Source organism: Gorilla gorilla, chromosome 13 (assembly GCF_029281585.2).
Source record: "Gorilla gorilla gorilla isolate KB3781 chromosome 13, NHGRI_mGorGor1-v2.1_pri, whole genome shotgun sequence".
NCBI lineage: Eukaryota > Metazoa > Chordata > Mammalia > Primates > Hominidae > Gorilla > Gorilla gorilla.
In genome coordinates, this window is record NC_073237.2 from 130490672 (window position 1) to 130518173 (window position 27502).

General features: G+C 54.8%; 1 protein-coding gene across 3 annotated transcripts; it reads left to right on the forward strand.

Moving 5' to 3' along the window:
* The first annotated feature begins 2114 nt into the window (after positions 1–2114).
* On the forward strand, positions 2115–26378 carry WDR5 (WD repeat domain 5). Of its 3 annotated transcripts, none has more exons than XM_031006824.3 (14): positions 2115–2216; positions 6175–6313; positions 7058–7166; positions 7861–7934; positions 8297–8386; positions 8681–8770; positions 8984–9067; positions 14651–14706; positions 18342–18388; positions 20865–20940; positions 21752–21785; positions 22105–22179; positions 22916–23003; positions 24300–26378. In XM_031006824.3, exons 2-14 carry the CDS (start codon positions 6233–6235, stop codon positions 24398–24400), a joined length of 1005 nt encoding a protein of 334 aa, XP_030862684.1. In that variant the 5' UTR covers positions 2115–2216; positions 6175–6232; the 3' UTR covers positions 24401–26378. The 3 variants fall into 3 exon arrangements, with proteins under 3 accessions (XP_030862684.1, XP_030862683.1, XP_063552924.1); XM_031006823.3 differs by lacking the exon at positions 2115–2216 and adding an exon at positions 2424–2574; XM_063696854.1 differs by lacking the exon at positions 2115–2216 and adding an exon at positions 2606–3322.
* Positions 26379–27502: the final 1124 nt, after the last annotated feature.

A 27502-nucleotide genomic window follows, 5' to 3' on the forward strand; every position in this document is an offset into this window, starting at 1 on the left:
GCCTGTAATCCCAGCTACTTGGGAGGCTGAGGCAGGAGACTTGCTTGAACTCAGGAGGCCAAGGTTGTGGTGATCACCCCATTGCGCTCCAGCCGGGGCAACAAGAGCAAACTCCGTCTCAAAAAAAAAAAACAAAAAAAAAAAAACGAGAAAATCCTCTAACCCCATTCAGCAATTTTTGCAATCCACCCCTGCCTGCAGTCATAGCTAAAATTCTGAAACCATATAACGCCAGCAAGGAAGAGAATTTAACAAAGGCAAGTAATTTGCTTTACTAAGTTTTAAATCCTCTGATATCCTACCAAACAGTTGTCAGCCTCAAGAAAAAATATCGCAGGTGAAGAGAGAAGAGAAAATAAGAATCACAGAAGAGGAACAAACACGATGGAGATTTTCAGAACATTAACTAGGCTTTGGCCACCAGGAGTGACTTAGTAAATGGAACTGTTTCTCTGAACATTTTTTTTATTTTTTTGAGACGGAGTTTTGCTCTTGTTGTCCAGGCTGGAGTGCAACGGTGCGATCTCGGCTCACTGCAACCTCTTTCCCGGGTTCCAGCGATTCTCCTTGCCTCAGCCTCAGCCTCAGGTGATCCCGACCTCAGGTGATCCACTCGCCTCAGCCTCCCAAAGCGCTGGGATTACAGGCGTGAGCTGCCGCGCCCGGCCGGATTTTCTCATTTTTACTAGAAGGTTCTATCTCCTGGGGGTGGGGTGAGGTGGTGAGACCAATTCACCTGGAAGCGGAAGGAAGCTGGGAACTTGGTTTGAGTTCTGAGGGTTCTGGGGTCTCGCCCCTTATCTTGCTTTGCCTGGAGGGCTGAAGGGCTGGAAATACTTTTGTTTTGGGGCTGGAACCAGGACTGCAGTTTGGGAGGCGGTGCTAGGTTGGAAGAGGAGGCGGGGTCTGGTAAGCACTTTAGCCGAATTGAGCAGTGGGAATTAGGGAATTGAGGGCAGTGGGAAGCTGGTTCTGAGTTTTAAACTGGGGAGTGACAGATCAGAGCTGGATTTTTAGGAGTTTCTCTGTTTGGAGGTTTAGAAAAGACCCAGGTGGGAGGTAGGGCTGGGGTGGGGAGGGAGAGAAGTGGACGATCTGAGAGCTGAGGCGGGGTGGAAGGAGAGCAGCGTGTCACGGGCTCGGGATTCCGGCCCAGGCGGCCAGGTGGACGGAGATAGAGATGCGCTTCTTCATCCGAACTGGGTTTGCTAACCTATGAGCTAACCTGGAGCACTCCATGCTCCAGGGCACCTGGCCCAAGGGATCCGGCCTCTTGGGCACACAGATCCATATGGAGCCCTGAAGGACCAGACAGGGACCTTGCCTTCTCTGTGTCCTTCCTGGGAAGGGGACTCCAGGCCAACTGCCAGTCTTCCGGTTTCACCTCTCTGACAACCGCTCACCTCACCCTCCTTGGCATTTTTATTTCAAATGCTCTATCCCTTTGTTTGCATGGGTTCCTGTGTCATATTCTGTGTTCCCATTTTTAATTGGAGAATAAGGGACTGTATGTTATTCTACCCACAGGCCTAGCTGAGGGGATAGGGAGGCCGTGCCTACCTCCAAGGCTCTAAGAAGTGAAGCAGGCGGCGAGAATGTGCAGTCGTTGAGGCCAGAGGACCGGGCCTCAGCTTCTCCTTAAGCCCCTGAGTCCTCCTCTGGGGACCACCCCCTTGTACCTGGAGGTGAAAATGCCCGCCCAGGAGGGAAGGGTTGGCCCCCGGAGAGCCCGCTGCGAAGTGAGTTTGCGCACTGCGGAGCGGGCGCGGGGACTCCAGAGCGGCTCTGCCAGTCCGCGGGGCCGGCGGGGAGCAGGTTCGTGCACCGCGGGCTCTGTGCATGCAAAGGCGGGAAGAGCCCCCAGCCCGGCAGCCGGCCCCGCGGGAAGGCGCAGCCCGGGCTTCCGAACCCTGTGAACGCGCAGGTTCCTGGTCTTCCAAATGGGCAGGAATCGTCCTGCCCGCCCGGGGTGGGAGGCCACATGGGGGCACTGCGCCCGGGCGCGGCCCCAGGTGCTTTCCAAATGCCCACTGCCGCTCTCATCCGTACCAGCGATGATCAAGAAGGGGCCTGGTCGCCCGGGGAGGTGCCCCGGCCCGAATCGACTCCGGAGACAACGCCGGGCGACGCCACCTGCGCAGGTCCCGGAGGGCCGCTTGTGTCTGTGTGCAGGGCGTGCTGTCTGTGGAAACGCGAGGGCACACTAGCACTTTCCTGTATGTATTATTATACTTCAGTTTTTAGGAAGTGCATTAGAAGGGCCTGCACCAGTCAAATTCGGGGATTAAAGCTTTTAAGCGGGAAGCGCGCGCCCCGTGCTGTCCCTTTAAAGCGTTGGGCCGGCCCGAGGCATTCTGGCCGCTGTCGCTGCCCGTAGCGCTCCTCCGAGAGGCCGGCTTTGTGAGCTCGCCCCGCCCCCCGGACACCGCCCCCTCCCCTCGCGCACGCGCACTGCGCCCCCGCCGCCTGGCGCCCGCCCGAGCTGCCGCCTTGTCGAGCTGAGTCCGCGCTCCCGCCCAGGCGGCGGCCGACGCGACGCCCCGAGCGCCCGGCCCCGCCGCCGCGGCCCGGCAGGTAAGCGGGCAGCCGCCCGGCCCGGGGAACACAAGGCGGGCAGCGGGGCGGCGCCAGGAGCTCCCAAACCGCACCCGGCCGCCGCACGTGTTCCCCGCCGGGCCTCGGGCCAGGCCCAGCCCCGGGCGCAGCTCCCGCTGCAGCGGCCCCGCCCGGGACCCCCGCCCCGACCCCTCGGTGGACGGCCGCGCGCGCAGTTCCCTCCACCCGGTCCGCCCCCACTCGCGCCCCCACCTCCGCCTCCCCGGCGGACCGCTGACAAGGCCAGAGCGCCGGCACTGGGGCCTCTTTCTCGCAGGCAGCGTGCCCGGCCTCACATCGCTCCTCTCCCTCCACTGCCCCTTCGGGGAAGGACCCCAGACCCACCAAGCCACTCAGTCCCTGGACGTGGTGCGCTTCCCCTCCTCGTAGAAACGCCCCCAGCCCGCTCCCGCCGCTCACCCCAACCCGAGGCAGCCAGGCTGCAGCTCGCTAGGTGGGGTCCTGGGGGTGCGGGTCCTCGGTCCTGAACGGTAGGCCCACCGTGCCTCCTCGCTCGGGGCCGCAGACCTGTCCTGGCCGGTCTGCGAGAGCCATTTTGAGCGGTTACGTTCCCGGACCAAACAGGTCGGCCTGTTACATCGCTAACGACACTCCCTGCTGTCTCGCTTGCAAGTTTCCACTCACCCAGGTCCGTTTACCCATCTCCTCGAATGCTAGTTTAATCTGTGACCTGGGCAGGTGCTGTGCTAGCCAGTGGGGAAGACAGGTAAGCGAAGGACCCAGGCGGGGAGCCTGTCCAGGATCTGAGATAGGGAGAGCCAGGTCCCCACCTCTGTTGGGCCGGCCACCCGGCTGGTGTTTAAGATGCAGATTAATTCCTGTCTTTGCACACAGTTTGCTTTTCTGACTGCATGTCACAGGCAGATTCCTGGGCTCCACCTCAGGGACTGAGGGACTCAGGAATCGGCCTGTGGCATGCAGTCCAGGAGGGCACACTGAGGTTTGGTTGCTCGGCTTCAGGTGGTCATGCTTACCTGGATGAAAAGCAGCGGCTGCTAGGAGGAGCCAGGCAGCATCTGGTCCAGGGGCCAACTCATCACCGTTCCCGTAACCTTGGCCCCCGCTTTCCTCAAGATCAAGTCTCCAACCTTCCTGTTCCCTCAAAAGGATTGTTCCACAGAGACAGCTGAGTGTTCATGAAAATGCCAAGCCTTGGCCCGGCGCGGTGGCTCACGCCTGTAATCCTAGCACTTTGGGAGGCTGAGGCGGGTGGATTGCCTGAGCTCAGGAGTTCGAGACTAGCCTGGGCAACATGGCGAAACTCCGTCTCTACTAAAAATACAAAAAAACGGGCGTAGTGGTACGCGCCTGTAATCCCGGCTAAACTGGAGGCTGAGGCACAAGAATTACTTGAACCCGGAAGGTGGAGGTTGTAGTGAGCCCAGACCGTGCACCTGGACTCTTTAGACTGTGTCTCCAAAAAAAAAAAAAAAAACGCCAAGCCTAGACCCCACCGACGTAGAAACTTGGTGGGTGTGTTGAGTCAAGAAATTGCATTCCCCCCACCCCCCGACGAAGTTTCACTCTTTGGCCCAGGCTGGAGTGCAGTGGCGCAATCTTGGTTCTGCCTTCCGGTTTCAAGTGATTCTCCTGCCTCAGCCTCCCGAGTAGCTGGGATTACAGGGACCGACCACCACACCCGGCTAATTTCTGTGTTTTTAGTAGGGACGGGGTTTCTCCATGTTGGTCAGGCTGGTCTTGAACTTCCTGACCTCGTGATCCGCCCACCTCAGCCTCCCAAAGTGCTGAGATTACAGGCGTCAGCCACTGTGCCCAGCCATCATATTCTTAAAAGTCAAGTTAAGGTTGTTTTGTTTGTTTCTTTTACATGTTCATGTTTTTTGAGGCCAAAGGTTGGGGCAGGTTGGGCTTGAGCTGGGAGGGGCTGGGCACCTTTTTTGTAAGACCGCCTATCTGTTGTTCCTCCTCTGAGGGTGTTTCCAGGCGTCTAGACTCACCCAGGTGAATTGATGCTGACAGGAGCTGCTCGGCCTTCTGAGCTGCCTATTTCGCCTTCTGTTCCTCTGGTGTTTCGCTTGGGTAGGGCATGGGCACACTTCACTCAGCTCTGGCCCTGGCCTGGCTGTCTAACGCTAGGACTGTTGTAGTGGACTTTGCAGCTTTTTGCTTGGATTTCCTTAGTTCCTCTCTCTCCCTGTATTTGTCCAGCCTGCCAAGGAAAATGCAGCAGTTGGGTTAAATTGGCATGGCCAGGTTGCACTAATGACAAGCACCACGTAGCTGGCATTTACCAAGGCCCGGTTTTGTACTGGCACTTTGTCCCCTGGGCAGCGCTACAGGGCCTGCCCCTCCTCTCCCCCTCTCTTGTACTGTACTTGGCCCTAGATGCAGCGTGATCCATCTTTGCGCAGGGAATCTTTGCTGCAGGTGAAATGGAGCGGTGGCCACACCTGTTCTCTGCAAAGTGGGTGTTGTAATTTCTCTGCCTTCCTCTTGGATGAAGACTTTGAGACATGCTTTTTAATGCCTTCCATTTCGCGTTAGTGTTAAAATCAGCCTGTGCAAGATTTCAGTTCCAAGCTCCAAGCTAGAATTTACAGTGTGTAAACTCATTAGATTGATGGTAGTGCTAGCTTCCGGGATTCCGATGGCCAGTGGTATTTGCAAGCATGTCTCAGTGGCTTTCCCTTTTAATAATGCTGTCCCTCCTTTCCGAGTAACCTGTTGTGCTTTTATGAGATGTATTCAAGTAATGAATCTATTCCCATGGTAGAGGAAACTAGCTGCTTACTGTACAGATTTGGGATAATTTTCATTGTCAAGGTGAAACCGATTGAACTGCAGTCTTTTTTCGTTCCCCTGCAGTGTGAGTCCTGCTCGTAGAATATCGCTGGTGTACTTGAGGCTGCTTTTCCAGAAGGCAGGATGTGGAAATTCCAGCAGGCAGAGCTGGCTCTGGCTTGCTCTCATCTCTGTGTTTTGTGGCTCCTCACTGAGCGCGCGAGCCCTGTGAGCTGTTAGCATGCTGGAAGGCAGCCTCGTGCCTGCAGCCTGTGCATGGAGGCACTGGAGCCCCCCCATGAGGCGTAGACCACTGGGTGCCCGCCCTTGTGTTTTCAAACGTGGCTGTGAACGTGATTGCGTCACTTGGGGTGCATTTTAGGATTTGGATGTGCTCCCAAACTTCTACACCCTGAAGCTCAATCTTCTGTCATTTGGCGTGTTAGCTTTCTGTCAGGAAACCTTTTGCTGTTCTTTTTTTAATGTGTCCAGGGCTCTTTGAAGAAAACTGCATTTTGTTTGCACAAACTGCTGCATTGCTACAGACTTCTGGATAACAAAATAAGAAGCACCCTTGAGGGTGGGGTCTTTCATTATGATGACAAAAAGGGGAGAGCGCAGGGGTGTCAGCGGAGCAGCTGGAAAGTATTAGCAAGGACTTAGGGGAATTAATAGGGTCCTCAATTTGGAATGGTTTGTTTGCTACAGGGCTCAATATGGTAGTCAAATGTTTTTCTTTTCATCCTTTTTCTTGGAAATCAATTTTTTAAAATATGGTTTGTTTCTTGGCTCCCTGTTCTGCATCTCGCTCAACAGACTGCCTCTGTCTCCGGGTCCCTCCATCCGTGTCTCCTGTGCGGCCAGCGTCAGAGCCATGGCGACGGAGGAGAAGAAGCCCGAGACCGAGGCCGCCAGAGCACAGCCAACCCCTTCGTCATCCGCCACTCAGAGCAAGGTGTGTGCCCAGGGGCCCCTTGGACGCCTTCCGGGGGCAAATACGCTTAGAGAGTCTCGGAAACATCTCAAGCTCATAAGCCTAGTCTTCCCTACTCAGTTAAATGTCACTGCTAATTTTTATTTACTGACCGCATATCTGGCGAATGCTTGTTGCCTGCTGTGTCAGGGATCCCAAATCTGTCACCTGGAGGAGGGAGCCTTTTATCAAAAATACAGATTCTTGGTTCTGATTGTAAGAGTCTCTGTAGGACCCAGAAAACATCTCTTTATAGTTGCCCCCACCCCGGCTGCGATCCTGATGCACAGGCAGATCTGCAAGCCCTCCTGTAGACCTTTAGCAAAGGGAGCAGGGCTTCAGTGTTCGGGGTCGGGGGATGGGGCGCTGGACCAAGGCCAGAGCTGGTGGGGGCCTCCTGTGCTGTAGCAGGATCACAGGTGGGATTGAGGTGGGGGGATGAGGTGGATTGAGGGGGGCCTCACGTTTCTGGCTCGGCTGGTGCTGTTGGTACTGAGTTTGGAGACTACAGAAGAGGAGGTCTTGTGGGGAAGTAGTGGGCTCAGATTCAGATGTGTTCCACTGGAAAGGTGCTGTCCACATAGAGATTGGTGGAAGGCACTGGGCATGTGGATTTGGAGCTCTAAAGATCTGAGCTGAAATTAAATGGTGGGAGTCAAAATCCAAACTGGTCACGGGTGGAACGCACAGTGGTGGTGACTTTTTGCTAACTGGTCTCTCCTGCAGCCTACACCTGTGAAGCCAAACTATGCTCTAAAGTTCACCCTTGCTGGCCACACCAAAGCAGTGTCCTCCGTGAAATTCAGCCCGAATGGAGAGTGGCTGGCAAGTTCATGTACGTAGCACTGAGGCCCTTAGCTGCTGGGAGAGGCAGTCTGAGCTGCAGACAAAAAGCCGGCGAGGGGATGGCTTGCTTCCTCACCTAGCGCTGGGGGCACGTAGCAGGCCGCTGGGGGGCCGTAGCAGGCGGGTGTGTCTCCTCCTGGAACTGTGAGCTCAGTGCTGGTTGAAATTGCCCGTGGGGGCCAGGCGTGGTGGCTCATGCCTGTAATCTCAGCACTTTGGGAGGCGGAGGCAGGCGGATCACGAGGTCAGGAGTTCGAGAGCAGCCTGGCCAATATGGTGAAACCCTGTCTCTATTAAAAATACAAAAAAAGATTAGCTGGGCGTGGTGGCACATGCCTGTAGTCCCAGCTACTTGGGAGGTTGAGGCAGGAGAATCGCTTGAACCTGGGAGGTGGAGGTTGCAGTGAGCTGAGATTATGCCACTGCACTCCAGCCTGGGCGACAGAGCCAGACACCGTCTCAGAAAAACAAAAGAAGAAGAAAGAAAAGAAATTGCCCGTGGACGCTGGGAGGGAGGGGAAGGGGACTGGTCCTCTCAGGCATGTGGCCGTGCTGAATGGGTTCTGAGCCATGTGGTTCATGCTGATCACCTGGGACTCGTGGGAAAAGCTCAGACTTTGGACTCTGGATGACTAGACAACTGTGTCCTGCTCTTAGCCTCAGATCCTTTTGTTTTCTTTCAGCTGCTGATAAACTTATTAAAATTTGGGGCGCGTATGATGGGAAATTTGAGAAAACCATATCTGGTCACAAGCTGGTAGGTTTCAGCCCTGTGCGGTGAAGTTGACTGTTGAACAGGGTGGCTCTAGTGATCAAGGGGTCAGGGCTGCTTCGAGAGTTGTGGGTTCAGGTTTAAGTTTTCCCCGTTTTTTAATTTTTTTATAGTTATTTGCATCTTGAACTTTTAACCCAAATACATTTGACTTCCATGGAGGAGTGTCTGAGGCTGGCAGAGCTGCAGAAAGCCTGCTGTTTTTCTCCTGGGCCATGTGTCTTTTGTAAGGTTAACACTAGTGAGAAGATTTCCTGAGGGCAATGGGGATGTTTGGGATTTTGACCTTTTGCTGACTGGTCCTATTTTGTCCTGTCAAGTTACTGACCCTGTTTTTTCTCCCCAAGGGAATATCCGATGTAGCCTGGTCGTCAGATTCTAACCTTCTTGTTTCTGCCTCAGATGACAAAACCTTGAAGATATGGGACGTGAGCTCGGTAAGTGACACTCAGTGCTTCTCTCCAGGGGAGACCGGCTGCAGGGCACGGGGCAGATGCGGGGGACTGAGTTGACTGCTCAGTAAGCAACACTCAGCGCTCCTCTCCAGGGAAGACTGGCTGCAGGGGCATGGGGCGGGGGCGGGTGGGGGAGGCCGAGTCGACTTCGGGGAACAGCAAGTCACTGGCGGGGCATCAGGCATGCTTTGAGCTGTCAGACATTGATGAGTGTGACCTGACGCTTATGTTTGGGGAAATAAGCACTGGAATAATACTAATAATACTCTGTTTTAGGGAAAGTGTCTGAAAACCCTGAAGGGACACAGTAATTATGTCTTTTGCTGTAACTTCAATCCCCAGTCCAACCTTATTGTCTCAGGATCCGTAAGTGTGGCTGGGGTGTCTTCCCTGGGGGAGGTGGTGTCGGATGTGGGAAGGCTGTTGAATTTGCTTATAGCCACTGTGGAGAAGGCAGGTGGGCCCTGAGTCCTTTCTGTGCTGTTTGTGGGGAGAATGGGCTGATAGCAGGTCTTAGGTTCTGGGGAGGTTTGTCCCCTCTCCTTCCTGTTAAATCACTGTCATCTCTTTTGTGTTCAGTTTGACGAAAGCGTGAGGATATGGGATGTGAAAACAGGGAAGTGCCTCAAGACTTTGCCAGCTCACTCAGATCCAGTCTCAGCCGTAAGTCCCTCTGACACAGATGGGGTGGTGTCCGGCACTACGTTTCTCTGACATCGGATGTGGCCAGCTATCTCCCTGAGGGGCGTAAGCCTGGACATGGCCTGTGCCTAGCTGATTCCTGCTGTCATGCCACAGTCTAGAGCAATCAGCTTGGAGGCTGGGACTTGAGAAATGAGTCCTGTGCGCAGTGGAGGGATGGCGAGGGGGTGGTGAGGTGTCAGTGGGGTACCCTGTGATGAGCACCAAGGGGCCCTTTGTGCAGCCTTGGGGGCAGTGGCCACAGGTGTTCAGGAGGTAGTGTACCCTGAACTGATGCGCGGGACAGGAAGGGCGGCCAGGCTGGGAAGGGCACTGGGAGTGGTGGGAGCACAGGTGAAGTGTGAGTTTTGAGTGGAGTTAGCTTTGATGGGCGGGGTGGGTGGGGATGGCCCAGTCCTGGTGGGAAGCGTTGGAGGCTGGAGCTCTCCGGAGAGCGGGCCTTGCACAGGGACACGTCCTGCCATTTTGCTGTTGCCACTGTGCAAACCAAACGGCCAAGAGGCCGGGTGCGGCGGCTCATGCCTGCAATCCCAGCACTTTGGGAGGCCGAGGCGGGTGGATCACTTGAGGTCAGAAGTTTGACACCAGCCTGGCCAACATGGTGAAACCCCGTCTCTACTAAAAATACAAAAATCAGCCGGATGTGGTGGCGCGTGCCTGGAATCCCAGCTCCTGGGGAGGCTGAGGCTGGAGAATCACTTGAACCTGGGAAGCGGAGGTTGCAGTGAGCCAAGATCGCACCACTGCCTGGGTGACGAGAGTGAAACTCTGTCTTTTTTTTTTTTTTTTTTTTTTTTTGAGACAGAGTCTCGCTCTGTTGCCCAGGCTGGAGTGCAGTGTAGCGATCTTGGCTCACTGCAAGCTCCACCTCCCAGGTTCATGCCATTCTCCTGCCTCAGCCTCTCTGAGTAGTTGAGACTACAGGCGCCCACCACCATGCCCGGCTAATTTTTTGTATTTTTAGTAGAGACGGGGTTTCACCGTGGTTTCGATCTCCTGAGCTCGTGATCCTCCCGCCTTGGCCTCCCAAAATGCTGGGATTACAAGTGTGAGTCACTGCGCCCGGCCAAAACTCTGTCTTAAAGAAAAAAAAAAAAACCAAAACCAAGAACAAATGGCCAAGAGTTAAACTACACAGTATCATAAACCGCTCCATTTCACAAAGTGGCCAGAAAGTTCTTTTGTTAACAAAGTGCACGAGGTAGTTTCTCGGCCAATCCTGCCCTTCGTTGAGAAGCGGAAGGAAGGGTGGATGCGGCATTTGTCCCATGCTGCCTGCCCGTGTGCCTTTCACTTTGTGTCATCTTGGCGGTGAATGGGTTTAAGCATTTTTACCCTTGGAAGGCTTTGCCCGAGTGAGATGGCAGGCGAAGCCCTGATACTGACCGGACGGACAGTGTGTCAGGCCTGGGCGGGGCTGCGGGGTCTGAGTCCCGCACATAGCTGGGCCACAAGGCCCTCGCGGGCCCAGTGTCACTGCTGCGGGGAGGCCGTTTGCTGTGGGGATGGCACCATGTGGCCCTGTGCTTGTGGCTGTGTGCTTGCGGGCCCAGCCCCTTGGTGCCAGTCTGCTGCCCTCCAGGACACCTTGGGTCACAGTCAGCAGAGCTGACCTTCAGACTGGGGCTGACAAATGAACACTTGTGAAGTAACCTGAGAAAGGGGTTTGCTGGTGGCCTTTGAGTTGGAAGAAAGAATTCTGTGAGCATCCTAGAGGCCAAAGATAGCGCAGGTGGGACTCGCGGGTGATAGGTAGGATTTTAAGTCTTTTTTTCCTACGAAAGTCACGTTTGCTCATAAAAAAACAAAAACAAAAACAGGTTGGGTGCCATGGCTGCCACCTGTAATTCCAGCACTTTGGGCAGCTGAGGCAGGAGGATCCCATGAGACCAGGAGTTTGAGACCATCCTGGACAACATAGTGAGATCCTGTCTCTATACAAAAAGCAAAAATTAGCCAGGCGTAGTGATGCGCACGTGTGGTCCCAGCTACTTGGAGGACAGGGTGGGAGGATTGCTTGGGCCCAGGAGTTTGAGGCTGCAGTGAGCAAGATGGTACCACTGCACTCCAGCCTGGGTGACAGAGTGAGACCCCATGTCTTAAAAAAACCACAAAGGTGAGCAAATGTAGGAAGTAGAAAATGAATTCCCTGAGCCACCCCTGGGGTCAGCTGCCAGGAGGTGGAGTCGGTCCCTCTGTGGTCTTCTACTTTGCTTTTTTAGGTGCATATTTTCCAGGGTAGCTCACTCCTGTCCTTTAAATAACTGGTACCACATCACAGCTGCTGCTCCGTAGCTGTCTCCACTCCACAGCTGCTGCTCCGTAGCTGTCTCCACTGCAGAGAGGTTTGTGGGGCTTTGTTTTTTTTTTTTTGAAACAGAATCTCACTCTGTTGCCCAGGCTGGAGTGCGGTGGTGCGATCTTGGCTCACTGCAAGCTCTGCCTCCTGGGTTCAAGGGGTTCTCCTGCCTCAGCCTCCCAAGTACCTGGGATTACAGGTGCCCACTATCACGACTGGCTAATTTTTGTATTTTTAGTAGAGACAGGGTTTCACCATGTTGGCCAGGCTGGTCTCAATCTCCTGACCTCAAGTGATCTGCCCGCCTGGTCCTCCCAAAGTGCTGGGATTACAGGCGTGAGCCACTGCGCCCGGCCTGGGGCACCTTTGATGTCTGCGCACATCTATGCCCTTGGATTGCTGGTGTGGGCCTGCTGTGTGAGCAAGGACTCTGCCAGTCACCTCTCAGTGAGTGCTTATGTGTAATTCTCACTTTGACAAAAAGGAGTGCAGTGAGCATCCTGTTTGCATCTGTGGTAGTTTGTGCGGGATGGCTTTGGAGGGGAAATGCAGTAGTAAGGATATGTGTTTAGCTGTTTGACAGGTACATTTTGGAGCTTTAGAGACTTCGAGGCATGTGGCCCCCTGCTCACTGCCTCCCATCCCTGTCCCCTCTCTGGCCAGGGTTTGCCCTCTCTGGCTAGGGCTCCTCGGCTGAGGGCCGCTGCCGACCCCCGTCATCCACAGCCCTCGCGCCCTCCTTGCACCCGGGACCTGTGTTTTTCCTGCCCTGGAGCTTCTGCTACTGCTTGTCTGCCCAAGTCGACTCCACAGAGCACTTGGAGTGCTCCTTGGCTAGGGGCCTTGCCATCCCCTGCTGGGTTCTGGCTGATTACCTTCTCTCTTTCTTTCTTTCTTTTTTTTTTTTTTTAATATTTATTTATTTATTTATTTTGAGACAGAGTCTCACTTTGTTGCCCAGGCTGGAGTGCAGTGGCGTGATCTCAGCTCACTGCAAGCTCCACCTCCCGGGTTCACGCCATTCTCCTGCCTCAGCCTCCTGAGTAGCTGGGACTACAGGCGCCCTCCACCATGCCCGGCTAATTTTTTTGTATTTTTAGTAGAGACGGGGTTTCACCGTGTTAGCTGGGATGGTCTCGATCTCCTGACCTCATAATCCGCCCACCTCGGCCTCCTGAAGTGCTGAGTCTTTTTTTTTTTTTTTTTTTTTTTGAGACAGGGTCTCACTCTGTTGCCCAAGCTGGAATACAGTGGCGCGATCTTGGCTCACTGCAACCTCCGCCTCCTGGGTTAAAGTGATTCTCCTGCCTCAGCCCCCCAAGTAGTTGGGACTACAGGTTCATGCCACCACGCCTGGTTAAGTTTTGTATTTTTTTGTAGAGACAAGGTTTCACCATGTTGGCCAGGCTGGTCTCGAATTCCTGGCCTCAAGTGATCCGCCCACCTTGATTTCCTAAAATGCTGGGATTACAGGCGTAAGCCACCGCGACTGGCCTCCCTTATCTACTTCCTCGAAGTTAACTTTTCTGGCAGCCTTCTGCTGGAGTGCAGTGGATGGGCTGTATTGCCCCTTGCACCTGAATGTGGGTGGAATGGTAGAGCCAGGCCATGTTTGCCAGTGGGTAGTATTTGGATGTGGTTAAGAAGCTGAACAAAGCAAAGCATGGAGTTGGCCTTGTGAGTTTTGGGGACTTGTTTTGTCTTGTTACTGTTACATCCATCGTAATAGTCTCAATAAGAGACTGTTTTGCACATTTAAAGGTAGGGATGAATGTGGTTAGATGGATCACTGTGAGTTAGAAAAGTACTTTGAGAGGCTGCCGGCCAGATGGTTGCAGTGAAGCAGCTGGCACGGTGAGAGCACCCTGTTGGAGCAGAAACAGGTACTCACCCCTCTGTGTCTGCTGGAGAACATCTAGGGCTGCAGTACCCAGCATGCCCAGCATAGAGGCTGCCAGCCGCATGATGGCCCAGAGCTCAGGGCTGTGTGAGGTACCTGCAGATTTCAGAGACCTGGCACAAAAAAAGAAAGTAAAGTGTCTTGTAATAACTTTTTGTGTTGATTATGTTGAAATAATATTTTAGATACATTGGGTTACATGTTACCAAAGTAATTTCACTTGTCTTTTAAGCTTTTCTAATGTAGCTTCTAGAACAATTAAAATTACACGTGTGGCTGGCAGGCTCTTGCAGAGTCTAGCCTAGTGCTTCTCTGGGCGTGCAGCAGCAGGCAGCATGCCCCGGGGACCTGTTCGAAATTTATGTTCTTGGACTCCCCCTCCTGGACTGGTCAAATCAGAAGCCCTGGGGATGGGGCCTAGCAGTCTCTGCCGTAGTAGCTCACCGGTGCCTTTGATGCATGTGGAGTTGTCTCTGGGGACACATGGCAATGTCTGGAGACATTTTTGGTTGTCAGAGCTATAGGCATCTAGTGAGCAAAGGACAAGGTTGCCACTGCACAGGGGCAGCACCACCCTGTCCCCCCCGGAAGAGTCTGGTCTAAAATGTCAATGGTGCCAAGGCTGGGAAACTGCTTCTACTAGACAGTAGAAGCAGACAACCTCAGTCCCATCCCCGAATCATTAAACCACGGCTTCCTTGTGTGGCTTGATTTCACCCAGGAAATGTTTCAGCACCCATAGCCTGAGACAAGATAGTTTCCAAAGGTGCTATTTGATTGTGAGAAGGCTTATCCTTGGCTGGGTGCAGTGGCTCATGCCTGTACTCCCAGCACTTCGGAAGACCAAGGTGGGAGGATCGTGTGAGCTCAGGAGTTCGAGACCAGCCTGGGCAAGATAGGGAGACCCTGTTTCTCTTATGAAGAAAAAAAAAAGGGTGGGCGCGGTGCCTCACACCTGTAATCCCGCAGTTTGGGAAGCCAAGGCGGGTGGATCACTTGAGGTCAGGAGTTCAAGACCAGGCTGGCCAACATGGTGAAACCCCGTCTCTCCTAAAAAATATATATATATAAATTAGCTGGGCGTGGTGGTGCATGCCTGTAATCCCAGTTACTTGGGAGGCTGAGGCACGAGAATCGCTTGAACCTGGGAGGTGGAGGTTGCAGTGAGCTGAGATCGCACCCCAGCCTGGGTGACAGAGCGAGACTCTTTCTGAAAACAAACAAACAAAAAAACATAACTCAGTCTTTTTTTTTTTTTTTTTTTTTTTTGAGATCAGGTAAGAAGCAGTCGTGTCCCTGACTTGAAAGTAAGTTTTTGTCTCTTCTCCCTCTCCTTAATTCCTAGGTTCATTTTAATCGTGATGGATCCTTGATAGTTTCAAGTAGCTATGATGGTCTCTGGTAAGTGAAAACATTTTACTTCATGAAGCGATGAGTGCTTAACTAAGGGCCAGCTCTTGCACCGTTCCTGCATTTGGGGGTACAGCAGTGACAAAAGACCCAAGTCCTTAATTTCCGAAGCTTCTCTTCTGGCCACGCTGCAGACATGTTAGCAGATAGGCAGTGCAGTTTCGGGGTTGGCAGCACAGGTGGTGGGGCGGCATGCCTGGGAAGATGTCCTTGTTGTTAGGGTGGGTCAGGGAGGGCCTCCTCCATCAGACTTCAGCTCCGTGTAGACGCCGACGTGTGCTGTTCACACACTCGTGGAAAATGGGTGTTTGGACCCCTTGAGGTGAAAGCTGTGCTGCTCTGGGAGGATGCTGAGTGATGCCGTCTTGCCCTGTGAGGATACGTCACCATCCCGGGCAGGTGAACCCGAGCAGATGGCAGCATAGAGAAGGGCAGGAGGAAGAGTGACAGGGTCTCCTGCAGAAAGCCCACCTAGGTCTCAGCAGGTGTTTGTAGTGCTTGGACTTGGTAATCTGTGTCCAGCACTCCTCAGGAGACACAAGGGAAGTGGAGAAGTAGAGGTTAACTCAGCGAAATGTCTGATGGGGGCGAGTTGGGGGGGGTGGAGTGTTGGGTTGTGTTTGGGTGTGGGGCGGACACATCATAAGCTGTTCAGGTTGGTCACTGGGGAGGAGGAGGACGGTGGCAGCCGCTGGCAGAATTGAACATCTTACTAGGACTTCCTGCAGGGAGCCCTCAGGTGGACACGCACACTCGAAATCTGTTTCCCAGTCTGACTCCCCAGTGACTGTTGGCGTGGGGATCCCCAGGGGGTCACAGTCTGTGGTCGCCATGCATGACCCCCCATCGGTCTTGAGAAGATGGGTCTGGTGGGAGAGGGTCGTAGTCGAGTTGCACCCAACCACCGGCCTCCCATGGGCTTCACAGCACACACTTCCGGGCCATCGCCTCGCGAGGTTCAAGCTGCGGTTGCAGCACTGTGATGGTGTTTGGGGCTGAGGTCACTGGGATGTGCTGTGGCAAAAATGAGGTCATCCGGAGCCCCACATTGGCCAGTAGTCTCCACAGTTAAAGCCATCGTTTACACTTGACCATTTACCAGCTTATTATAAAGGATACACTTCAGGAACAGCCAGAGGGGAGGGGCGCACAGGGTGAGCTATGGGCGAGCATGGAGCTGCCAGGGCCTCTCTGGTGCCACCCTCCCGGCCCCTCTGTGTGTGTGTCACCAGCAGGGAAGTGAGCACGGGACAGTCTCAGAATTACTCATGGACCTGGCTCTAAGAACTTTCTAAAGAAATCAGAAAAAGTATACCAAGGAAATTAGGAGGGAAATGGGAAACAAATGAGAACATAGATGATATAAGATGTCTTCTCTGACGAGGCTAGTAATGAAAGCCTTTTAAGTCCCATAATGGAAAAAGCAAAATAAGCAAGATGAGAACTAGGAGGTGGGTGGAAGCACCGCAGCGGGAGGAAGCGGGAGTCAGAAGGCTCCGTCCAGGCTGAGCAGTGCCTCGGCTCCAGCAGCAAGCTTGGCCACAGCTCCTAAAGGGGCCCTGGGTATGGTGCCTTAAGGAGCAGTCACCGCTGAAGAGGCTGGAAAAGGGGATTGAAGGCCTGAAAAGAACGTGTTCCCTGTGACTTTATATCTGAATCCAGTTCAATAGTGAACTTCGAAGCTTATCTGAACGATTCGAGACCACAGGCGGGAGGGAGCTCCCTGGTTCATGTTTTTGGGTTTAGTATGAGCTTGCTACCTAAGCCTTGATTGCTGGTTCCAGAGGAAGACCACAGAGGGCAACTCACTGGTGAATGTTGATGCCAGGATTCCAGAGGAAGTAGCAGCCTCCTGAGCCTACCGTGCACAGAAAGGAATTCCCATAGCCAGGGAATTCATTCATTATTGGGTAATGAAAGGATTATAACGTAAACATCAGGAAACCTATTATCTAATTCTACCAACAGATTAAAGGCGTTAAATGTCTCTGTTATTAATTAGTAGAGATCAAAAAGGCGCCTGATTGATAATATCCAGCAGCCAACCCTTCAGCAAGATAGAGCAGTATTGTTGACCACTTACTGGTAACTAATAATTTTCACATGTGGCAACACGCTGAAACTGTTTCTGTGAAAATCAGAAGTGGGACAGGTGTGCCTGGTTCCCATGTTACTCAGCATTGTTGGGAGTTTCTAGTTAGTGTAAGAAAATGAAAAAATAGTCTTATAAAAATTGAATAGAGATACACATCTTTGTAGATATGTTTGCGTGTTTTAAAATATTTAAAAGCCACCAACACTGCTTTTCAAATACCCATTTAACCCTGTGACGTGGGTACTGTCAGCCTTGCTTTTCAGGCAGGGACAGTTACCACGGTCTCTCAGTTGCTCAGTGCAGGACCCAGACCCCGTGTCAGCTCTGGAGTCTGGGCCTGGAACCCCCTGCCCTGCTGGCTACGTGGTGTGCTCTCGCGTTTAGTGCCATCAGTGCTTGAAAATGGACTGTTTTTCTGTATACTAGGAATTGTCAGTTAGAAGATGGGGAAAATGTTTCCATTTTAACAGTGACAAAAATGCTAAGATGTTTAGGAATGCGGCTAGCGAGAAGGAGCAGGACCCATGCAGGAAATGAGAAATGGAACTGAAAGGACACACGGGGGTTAGGTCTTGAGGGTTAGGAGATGAGGTGGCTCCGGAGAGGCCCTCCCGCAGTGATTGCGGAGCTAGAGGACATGAATTTGAGATCCATGGGGCAGCAGGATGGAGCTGTTGCTGAGAGAATTGAGAAGATGCAGAGTTGGGAGGAGAGTTGCTGCTTCTGGGTTTGAAAGCCCTGGGTGAAGTGTCTGAGGTCCAGTGTGGTCTCGTCCCTGGATTATTGAAGTGTGGGCAGAACAGGAGGTGGGTGTGCAGAGCAGAGAGCTTCGGGCCCTCCCAGAGGCGGCTTCTCCATGGGTGAGAGATGGGAGGGACTGTGCATGGCGGCCATGGGGTCTCGTGCTTGGGGAATGATTTGTCCACGTGTGCCCCGAGACTGTTCCCTGCTGCTGGCATCTGTGCAGTAGAATTGTGGGTGCTAACACAGTGGGCTGTGCTTCCAGAATACGTCTGTATTGGCAGAAATCACAGAAACCCCGAAATTGGAACAATGTAAATGCCTGGCTCGTCCCTTCTGGGAATAGTCCAGAAGACTGCTTACAATACTCTTAAATTTTTGTTTTGAAAGAAGCCCTCTCATTGCTTGCATGTGTTTGCATGAGCGTGGGCAGAGCCTGCGAGAAGCACTGGGCTGCCGCTGCCCCTCTCCTTGGCCAGGGAGAGTGGAGAGAGCAACAGGCTTCTCCCTCTGTGTTGGGGGTAAACCGTGGCTTGTGTAGGAGAGATCCAGAGGTACCCCACACGTGGTCTGCACGTGTGTAGCGTGTGTGGACTGTTGATGTTTGTATGGACAGTGTTTAGTCTTTGTCCCTAGAATATAAGAGAATGACTGTTAAACAGGTGAAGCGTAACTTTTAAAAGAAGATAGGGAAAAGCGTGCTAGTCCTAAAACTTACATCTGACTCCCAGCAGCCCGCGTGAGATCGTAACTAGTCTGCTTACACTTTTTTGTTCTCTTTGCTTTGAAGTCGCATCTGGGACACCGCCTCGGGCCAGTGCCTGAAGACGCTCATCGGTGAGTGTGGCTCTGTGGAGGCTGGGTCTGTGGGAAGGGCCTCCCCTGCTGGGTTCGCTGCCCCTGTTCTTCACCAGCTCCTCCTCCCTCCTCTGCCCTGGGTCTGCCCCTGCAGGAGGAACCTTCCTCCTTGTCCGACCGTTCCGCCAGCTCCCCCTGACTGCCGGCTGGCTCTGTTGCTCCTTCTGGTGACGTTTTCCTGCCGTGGCCTTTCTTCTCTTGGGCCAGCCTGGGGCTTCTCCACCTGTGCCGTCGGGCCTCTCTCTGGCTGCCCTCACTGGAGTCCTCTGGGCAGCCCCATCGCCTCCTGGCTTCGGGCCCCTGCTGTCGTGCCAGTCTCTTGGATCATTCCTTGAGTGACCGGCTGAGTGCCTGCCCATCTGCTGGGGGTGCTGCCGAGGTGGATGGAGGTGTCCTGGGGGCACGGAGGACAGGCCTGAGGTCTCCATGCCTCGGCAGGAGGAGAGGAAGGAGGGACATGGCGTGGCCTGGATGGGAAGGCCAGGTGCTGGGCAGGGTGTGGCCTGAGGGTCTGTGATGGCCCGGGGTTCCCAGCTGCCCCTTGCAGAGCCTGCAGAAAGGAGCGGAAGGGTTTTCATCTGGGGAGTGTTCGTGTTTAAGAAGCCTAGGCTAGATGTGTGGGATGGGGCGCACCTTGAGGAGGGAGCTGGGTGGTGAAGATGGGGGGATGGACCCCTGTGTGGGGAGGCACCCCGTTTGCGCTCTTCTTCCCCCTAGTTTGTCATAGCCTGCTGGCCTAGCTGAGACCAAGCCCCACAGGCTGGGAGGCTATCTGTGGCAGGAATGTGTCTCCCCGCAGTCCAGGAGGCTGTGGTCAGGATCGAGGAGGCCTGTTCTTGGCTTATAGACGCTGCCTTACCCTGGCTTCACACCGGTGTCCCTGGTGCCTCCGTGTGTCCAAATGTCCTCTTGTAAGGACACCACCCTTGGGCCTTATTTTCACTCTGTCGCCCTCTTTGAAGGCCCCGTCTCCAGTACACTCACCTCTGAGGCTCTGGAGGCTTGGGCTTCAGCATGAGTCCCCTTGCCACAGCAGTCTTTGTAGCGTCCTGCCTTGTGGGGCCAGCCTTTTGCCATGCATCTCTCCTGATCGAGATCACACCGCACTTGGTGTCCCCTGAACGGGCCACCTGTGCTCAGTTGTGTGCGCCGCTGTTGTGTGAGCACACGTAACCCTCACGGCCACCTGTGGGGAGGGGGGTTGTCCTCATCCTGCATAGAGGCTCATTCACTAGCCCAAAGCTCCACAGCAAGCAGGTGCAGGGACTGGGATTCCAGCCTGGGCACGGGTAGTTTTGGGAGCCCCTGAGCCCAGGGTGGGGACGGAGGGGTCGCTGCATAGCAGTTTTCCCATCGGCGTCTCCTCAGGTCTAGCGAGTTAGACCCTTCTGGACTTCACTGAGACAGGTTGGCTGATGCATTCATCTCTGTGAGGCTCTGCCCAGGCAGCCTGGGTTAGGCATGCGGACACGCTTGCCATCAGCTGTGTTAAGGGAGCCCGGCCCCCCGGCCCTCACTGTGACCTCGGCCTGCCTGGCGGTGTGATGTGGTGTGCCCCTGAGGGAGGGACCGCATGGCCTCACAGCATCTCCCGTGCCTTTTCAGTGTATGTGACCGGGCTGAGGGAGCGGAGACGCCAGGTGCCTGGCGAGGCCAGGCGTCCCCGTGGTGGTAATGCTGAGGGCCGTGTCCTTCCCGGTGCTCGGGACACACCAGCGCATGCACATGCTCGGGGGTCGGGGGGGTCTCTGATGGGGCCCAGGGGTGGGGCCTGCACCAGGAAACACCTTCCTTGAGATTCCCTCCTCCTCACTCAGGTGAGAGGAGATGCCTTCCTCCGGTTCTGAGGGTCGTGGGGTTGCCACGTCCTGAAAACTCTGACCTGTACGTCGACAGCTTCTGGGAACCTTGACTGTTTTTCAGCTGTGTGAGAAGCAGCGGCTCTGCTCTGCCCCCAGGGCTGCAGAGTCCAGCTGATAGGCCTGGGGCATTAGCTGTGGGTGTGACAACACACAGATGGGTTCTCTGGGTGCAAAAGCCCCTTGCGTCGATAAATTCTTAAAGGAGAATTTCCGAGGTGATTTTCCATCCCTCTTTGCTGCTGGTGGAGTTGTCCCTCTGTTGAGTTGGGCATTTGCCAGCCTCATCCATCCCCTGTGAGGCAGGTGATTCCTGAGAGTGCCCATGGCCTGGTGCCCCAGGAGGCCTGTATTCCTAAAGTCCTGGTGTCAAGGGGCCCCCGGGCCCATGGGCTTGAGGTGTCAAGAACCTGCTCACGGCTGGTGTGCGTGGCTAGGCCACCCTTCGGGGCAGCGAGGGGTGGTGGTGCTGGCACTGATGGTGGTGGCCGACCTCACTCAGCTGTCGCACGTGGGGGACGGGGAGCGGGTCCCACCTCCCGTCCCTGCCCAGCTGTCAGCGCCCGCCGCGTGTCACCTGTCCATTTTTATTGCAGATGACGACAACCCCCCTGTGTCTTTTGTGAAGTTCTCCCCGAACGGCAAATACATCCTGGCCGCCACGCTGGACAAGTGAGTTCTGCGTGGGACTGTGGGGGCGGGCAAGTGGCCTCCCCAGCCAGAGACACCTGCTTGCCAGCGTGAGCCTTTGGAGAGCATGTTGTGGGCTTGGCACGGGATCCAGGCTCCTGGTGGAGCTTCGGCTTCTGGGCAGTGGCCTGTTAGGTCGGAGGGCAGGCCCCTGTCCATCCCTTCCCGAGGCTGAACCTCAGGTCCGACTATAGGAGGATTTAGGGTCGGTTTTCTGGTTGAGCAACTGTGGCCAGGGCAGGCCTAGCCATCCCGCATGAAGGAGTCGGCGGTCCGGGGGCCTCCAAAGCCCTTTCTGGTTCTGACCTCTGAGCACCTTGGTTTTACCTCTCACAAAGCCACTGCCCTCCCGGGCTGTTCTCTAAGCTCCAGCTTTCCCATGCGTGCACCCTCAGCCCTGTGGGTCTGAGCCTGGGCCCTGATCCTCGGCCCCGATCCTCTGAGGGCTGTGTGGTTGGGTGGTAAAACCTGTTCTGGATGTTTCCAGAACCAAGAGGACTTCCTCCTCCTTTTGAGGATGACCCGAGTCAGGGACGATAACACCCATCAGCTTCCTGTTAAAGTCTCTCTTGGAACTACAAATACTTGCGGCTGTCACACTGTGCTCTCAGACGCCAAGTCACTGGACTTTGAGCCTGAGGGGCTCCTCACCCTGCTGGGGAAGGGGGTTCCAGCCCCGCTGGCTTTTGCACCTGGTGCTGATGGTGGCTGTGACGTAGTGGCTGCAGAGTTGGGCGTGGGGACAGAAGGATGCCTCCAGACGTGCCGCCTCACCCCTCTCTCTGTCTTGCAGCACTCTGAAGCTCTGGGACTACAGCAAGGGGAAGGTGAGCTCCCGCAGGCTTGGGCCCCCATGGTGCGCCATCCCTGGGTCATGGCCTCTGGTGGGGACAGAGCTGGCCCCGGTGATGACAAAGGAGAGGAGCTCAGAGAGCCATCTCCGCTGGGTTTGGTGCGAATTCCTGAAAGACCTGGGTATTTGTAGGGTGGCAGTCTGCAAGTTAAATCTTCGATTGTGTGGGTTTGGTACTTGTACTTTTCAGAAATAAGTGAAGTGAGTAGTGAAACACCTTGCTTAGAACGTAGAATTACACAAAATCAAGGGGAACCATGACTCTGTGACCAGCCTGTCCCCTCCTGTTTCAGTGCCTGAAGACGTACACTGGCCACAAGAATGAGAAATACTGCATATTTGCCAATTTCTCTGTTACTGGTGGGAAGGTGAGTCTCATAACCTTGAAGCATCTCACCTGTTCCCAGCTTACTCTCCCGAGAGGTCACACCTGTTACAGGTTGCTTTGTACTCAGAGACACTTTTCTGTGCCCACAAAATGAATTTCCATTTCAACCAAAGCACACTGCACCAAGTACCGGGGACACCTTGTCCCGTTTGTTTCTAGGTCCATCTCCTTAACGGAGGCAGGCAGCCTGTTGTTGGGCTTTGCTGGCAGTGCTTGGTCGACACCTTCCGAGGGCGCTGGGACCCAACAGGTGGAGCTCTGTGTGCTCAGGGTGTCCCTGGGTGGGTGCGCTGGCTCTGGGGCTGTCGTCCACCGGCACCAGCAGGGAGGGGAGTGTGTTTTCCCGCCCACCCACACTGGTCTCGATGCTCCTGTCTTAGACCGGGGTGACTCGGGCAACGTGTGTGACACACAGACTCAGAAAAGGGTGACCTGAGAAGCATCTTCCATCCTGGAAGCCTCTCCTGGGGCAGGCAGGTGCCTGGCTTCTGTGAGCGAGGCCGGTGCTGGGATAGAGCAGGCGGGGCTGTCCCCATGGGGAGAGGAAGCCTCAGGCCTGGCTGGAGGGCAGGCAGGGCTTTTTGGTTGAGTTCGGCGAGGCAGCCACCAGCAGGGTGGGCGTGGGGCAGGGCATAACTGGAGATTCTCTCCCTTTCACATGCATGAGCTCTGACCTGCTTTTCCTTGCCCTGTTTTCCCTGCTTGTTGTTACGTAGTGGATTGTGTCTGGCTCAGAGGATAACCTTGTTTACATCTGGAACCTTCAGACGAAAGAGATTGTACAGAAACTACAAGGCCACACAGGTGAGGGCCTGCGCTCCTGCAGTCACTGGCTGCCTGTTGATGTGAGGACAGTTCCTGCAGGTGAAGCGTGGTCTGCCCGTAGGGTGCCGTCGTCCTCCCCTTCCCACCTCAGCCCTCCGCTGGCCCCGCTGAGGAGCCGCTGCTAAGAGCTCTTGCCCAAGGCATGGAGCTGGTCACTGCGCTGCTGACTCAGACCCGGGCTCCTGGCTTGAACCCTGTTTCTCCCTGTTCTGCGAGGCATTCTGGTCCGGAAGGTGTGTGTGGCTGTGGGACTTTAGGTGGGTGCAGCCTGTCCCACGTCACGGCGAGCTCTGTTTCCTGGGCCGGGGACAGTGAGGTCATCGCTGCCCCATCCTGGAGGCTCTGGCTGCTTTCGGATACCTGTTCCCTCTCCCAGAGAGACCCCCCAGCTGCATGCAGGCCTAGTGGGCTCCACGGCGGAGCTGGTTCCCAGGCTACCTGGGGTTGCCCCCTCTGTGGGTCCCGGCTGCCCTGTGCAGCCGCCGCTCCTTCCTCACCCTTTGGCCCTGCATTTCCACGTCTCATGGAGCCAACGAGAGCAGGGGGTTTGAGCCCTTGTGGAAATCTGGGGAGGCACTGCTTCTCCCTCCATGTGAGCAGCTTCACCCAGCCTGGGGTCAGTGCTTAGGCTCCACGGTGGGCCTGGGCCTTCCCCCGGGTCCTCGCCGGCGTTCTGGGGTTCCTTTGGTTTACGTAGAAGCTGTAAACACTTTGATGTGGCCGACCTTGCACCACCAGTCTGTTAGTTCTGACCTCCCTGCTTGGGTGGTGGACTTGTCCTTGCTGTGACAGAGCTAGCCCTGTGGGGTGCTCTGGGGCTTAGCCCTGGGGGGAGGCGGTGGGAGTGGGTGGCTCAGGGTCCGAGGAAAAGAGGGACATTGTCGATAAAGGACTGAGGACTGTGAGGGGTCTGACTGCAGTCCTTGTGCGCGCCAGCGTCTGAGCCAGTCCTGCTGCCGCGCTCCTCCTTGTGGGCGCCGAGCTGCTGTTGGTGGGGGCGTGTGGGGCTCCTGGTCTGCAGGCAGGGCTGGCACTCCCTGTGGCCTCCTGCCCCTGTCCCCCAACCGGCTGTGTCGCCCTGGTACCGGCTGCTGTCCCCTCACTCCCCTCCCCTGGGCTGTGTTGAAGGTGGGCAGTGGGTGCTTGTCCTGTGACCTCCCACGTGGCGGGCAGGCGCTACCCGCGTTTCTGGAGAAAGGTGGAGCTCAGTCTGGGATGACGCCCCCGACCCAGGCGCAGGGATGGCTCTGGTTCTGACTGTGTCTTTGTTTTCAGATGTCGTGATCTCAACAGCTTGTCACCCAACAGAAAACATCATCGCCTCTGCTGCGCTAGAAAATGACAAAACAATTAAACTGTGGAAGAGTGACTGCTAAGTCCCTTTGCTCCTGCCCGCGAGAGACTGTCGGGAAGTTGACCCAGATTGGCAAGAAACAGGGTGTCTTGGAGGTGGTCCCCCGGAGCTGCGCCTGGGGGTCAGGACAGGGCCTGATTTGAGCCTCCTCTCTGAAGATGATTTGGCCGAGCGGAAGGTGTGGACCACCAGAAAGTTCTAAAAGTTGCTGGTGACATTTCTTGCCAATTCTAACACTGTCTAGGGAAGAGTTCCTAGTCTATTGTGTTCAAACAGAGTCAACAAAAGTTTTTAATTTTTTATTACAGAAGGGTGAAGTTCAATTTAACATGCGTTGTGTTTTTTCAGTAAACGTTCTGTATCTTTTTGATATTCCATGACCCAGTGCACGCTGTGGCCTGTCACCGCCACCGTGGCCCCGCCAGCTGACCTCCCCTTTGGCCCACGCCGGCCGCCCCCATTCTCTGCTGCGTAGATGCCCTGGCCCAGGGCGCTGACTCCTCCATTCCCGCCAGTAGCTGTTCCTAGTGTATTTTCGTCTTTCTGGAAAACAGCATTGAGTGGTTGTTTTCCGTGTAAAGAGCCGTTTGTGTCTTGGGAGTTTGTGGCCCACATGCCGATAGCACGGTCATCGCACATGACTCTCCCGTTTGTCTCAGTGTCCTTGCAACAAGCAGCACCGCAGACTGTAATAAAAGGTGGGGTTTTGTGAATGGTTGTGGCAAGTGCGTCCTTGTGAAGTTCGTCTCCATGTGGCTTTCTTGGAGAAAGGCTCCCCTGGGTCAAGAGGGCGGAAGGTTTCTTTGGACAGGAGGTGCTGAGGCTGGCTGCACCTGCTCTCTGAAGACGCCTTCCTTTCTCTAGGTTCATTGTTCAGTGTTGCTGGGGGCGGGGGGAACGGGGGTGGGGAGGTTCTTAGTTGCGAAGGAGCCAAGCTCCTGATGGACTCGCGTTGGGATGTGGGGGACACCTGTGGCATAGTAAGGCTCCCTGAGTCCCTCACTCCAGGTCAGATGCCAGTGGGACTCATGCGCCCTATGAGGGCTGCAGGGCCAGTGCTGCCCCTCGGACTCCTCGAGGGGTTGGGTGCTAAGCGCGAGCCTCGCCGTCCCTGCTGGAGCCCTCACCTGCCTGCCCCTCTGCCTCTGCTCCTGGCAGTGTGGCTTCCCGGTGCTCACCTGCACAGCAGTTTACAGCAGAGGCCGAGCGGGAGCCTCTGGGGAGCGAGGCTAAAACCTGAACCTGCCCATGGAGACAGTTGTGGTGAGGGTTGCCACACACAGTGAGGGCGGAGCAGGGTGACTGAGGGCACAGGTGCCTGGGTCTGTCCCACGTGGCAGGGCTTTGGGGCTGTGATGCTCTGGGAAGCCAGCTTGGGTCCTGGGTCTACAGAGGGCCCTGGCCCCGGAGCCCAGCCAGCTCTGCCTCTCTCAGGGCCTGGAGTCCTGGGGGAGCTCAGCCAGCTCTGCCTTTCTCAGGGCCTGGAGTCCTGGGTGAATCCTGCAGGTTTTTGGTTGCACCGGCCCAGGGAGGAAGCAGGGGGTTTGTCAGGTGGGCTCTCCTGGGGGTCCTCGAGTGGCAGGGGTGAGGAGGGGATTATCTGAGGCATCTGGAGATGTATGTCCTGTGGTTTCCCCTGCCCCTCTGTTTCCGATGAGGTGTACGGATGAGTGACCTGCCCTAAGAAGTGAGTTGCCACAGTGAAAATGGGTTGGTTTTTGTCTTCGACGCTCAGGGTCTGGGCGCCTCGCATTTGCAGTCTGTTGTGACAGACGCGGGGAGCTCCGCGTGCCAGCCTGTGGCTGCCCTGCTGTGGGGGTCCTGGGGCCGGCGAGGCCCCTTCAGTCTTGTTCTGGGGGGATGGCCCACTCCAGGGAGGGGGTGTGCTGTGCTGAGCGCTGTATCCCTGAATATAGTTTATTTTTTCTACATTTGAATTCTGTTGTAGATTTATGTAAAAATACATTCTTTTTGAAAATAAAAATTTTCATGTCTTCTAATTTAGTCTGGTGAGAATTTCTTAACTTAAAATGTAGCTGTCTCTGTGGGGTGGGAGGGCAGCCGCCCTGGGGCTTTGTCCCTGGTGGTGGGGGTGGTGTCTGGTGAGCCAGGGTGCCCCGCAGGACAGTCCTGGGTTTTTACAGTAACCGTAGGAAAGTCATCTATTTGTGCTAATTATTCTACGTATTTTGTATTGGTTTTTCCACTCTTAGGTATATACCTGTGTGCTAATTACTGACAGTGTTAGGCAGGTAGGCACGGATGAGGAGAGGTCCTCCAAAGTCCTGCTGCCACCACCATGCTGGGGAGTGTCTTCCAGGATATGCGTTATAAACTAACAGGAGCTTTCAGATGTGAAGAGCGCGGCGCCCCCAGTTTCCTGTCCCTGCTGCAGGAACTTCATCGTTGTTCATCGGCTCCTCCTGTTATTTCAGTACAAATCCCAGACATTCTACCATGTAAGCGGTGAACGCATGGTATCTCAAAACAAGTCTCCAGGAGCATTATTACCACAATGCCATTTTCATACCAAAAAAGTGCTCCAACCCCCTGCCTTTTTTTTTTTTTTTTTTTTTTTGAGATAGGGTCTTGCTCTGTTGCCCAGGCTGGAATACAGTAGTGTGATCATGACTTACTGCAGCCTCAACCTCTTGGACACGAGTGATCCTCCCACCTCAGCTTCCCAAGTAGCTGGGACCACAGGCACATGATATCATGCCCGTCTAATTCTTTTATTTTTGAGACAGGGTTTAACTCTGTCACCCAGGCAGGAGTGCAGTGGTGCCATTTCAGCTCACTGCAATCCCCACATCCCGGTTCAAGTGATTCTTGGGCCTAGCCTCCTGAGTAGCTGGGATTACAGGCCTGGCTATTTTGTGTATTTTTAGTAGAGTTGGGGTTTTGCCATGTTGGCCAGGCAGGCCAGCGAATTTTTGAATATTTATTGCAGAGACAGGGTCTCACTGTGGTGCCTAGGTGTGTCTCAAACTCCTGGCCTCCGATGATCCACTTCTGCCTCCCAAAGGGCTGGGACTGCAGGCGTGAGCCATTGTACCCAGCCCCCCTAAAGTTATTTAATTGAATATCTGATGTTCAGATTTCCCGTTGTCTTAGTATGTTTTAA

Excerpts from the sequence above, each read along its gene's own strand:
- WDR5 (XM_031006824.3), top strand. The coding sequence starts at position 6,233 with ATGGCGACGGAGGAGAAGAAGCCCGAGACCGAGGCCGCCAGAGCACAG. Across the intron at positions 20,941-21,751 it reads CTGGCCGCCACGCTGGACAA|CACTCTGAAGCTCTGGGACT; the intron begins GTGAGTTCTGCG and ends TCTGTCTTGCAG. Across the intron at positions 22,180-22,915 it reads TCTCTGTTACTGGTGGGAAG|TGGATTGTGTCTGGCTCAGA; the intron begins GTGAGTCTCATA and ends GTTGTTACGTAG.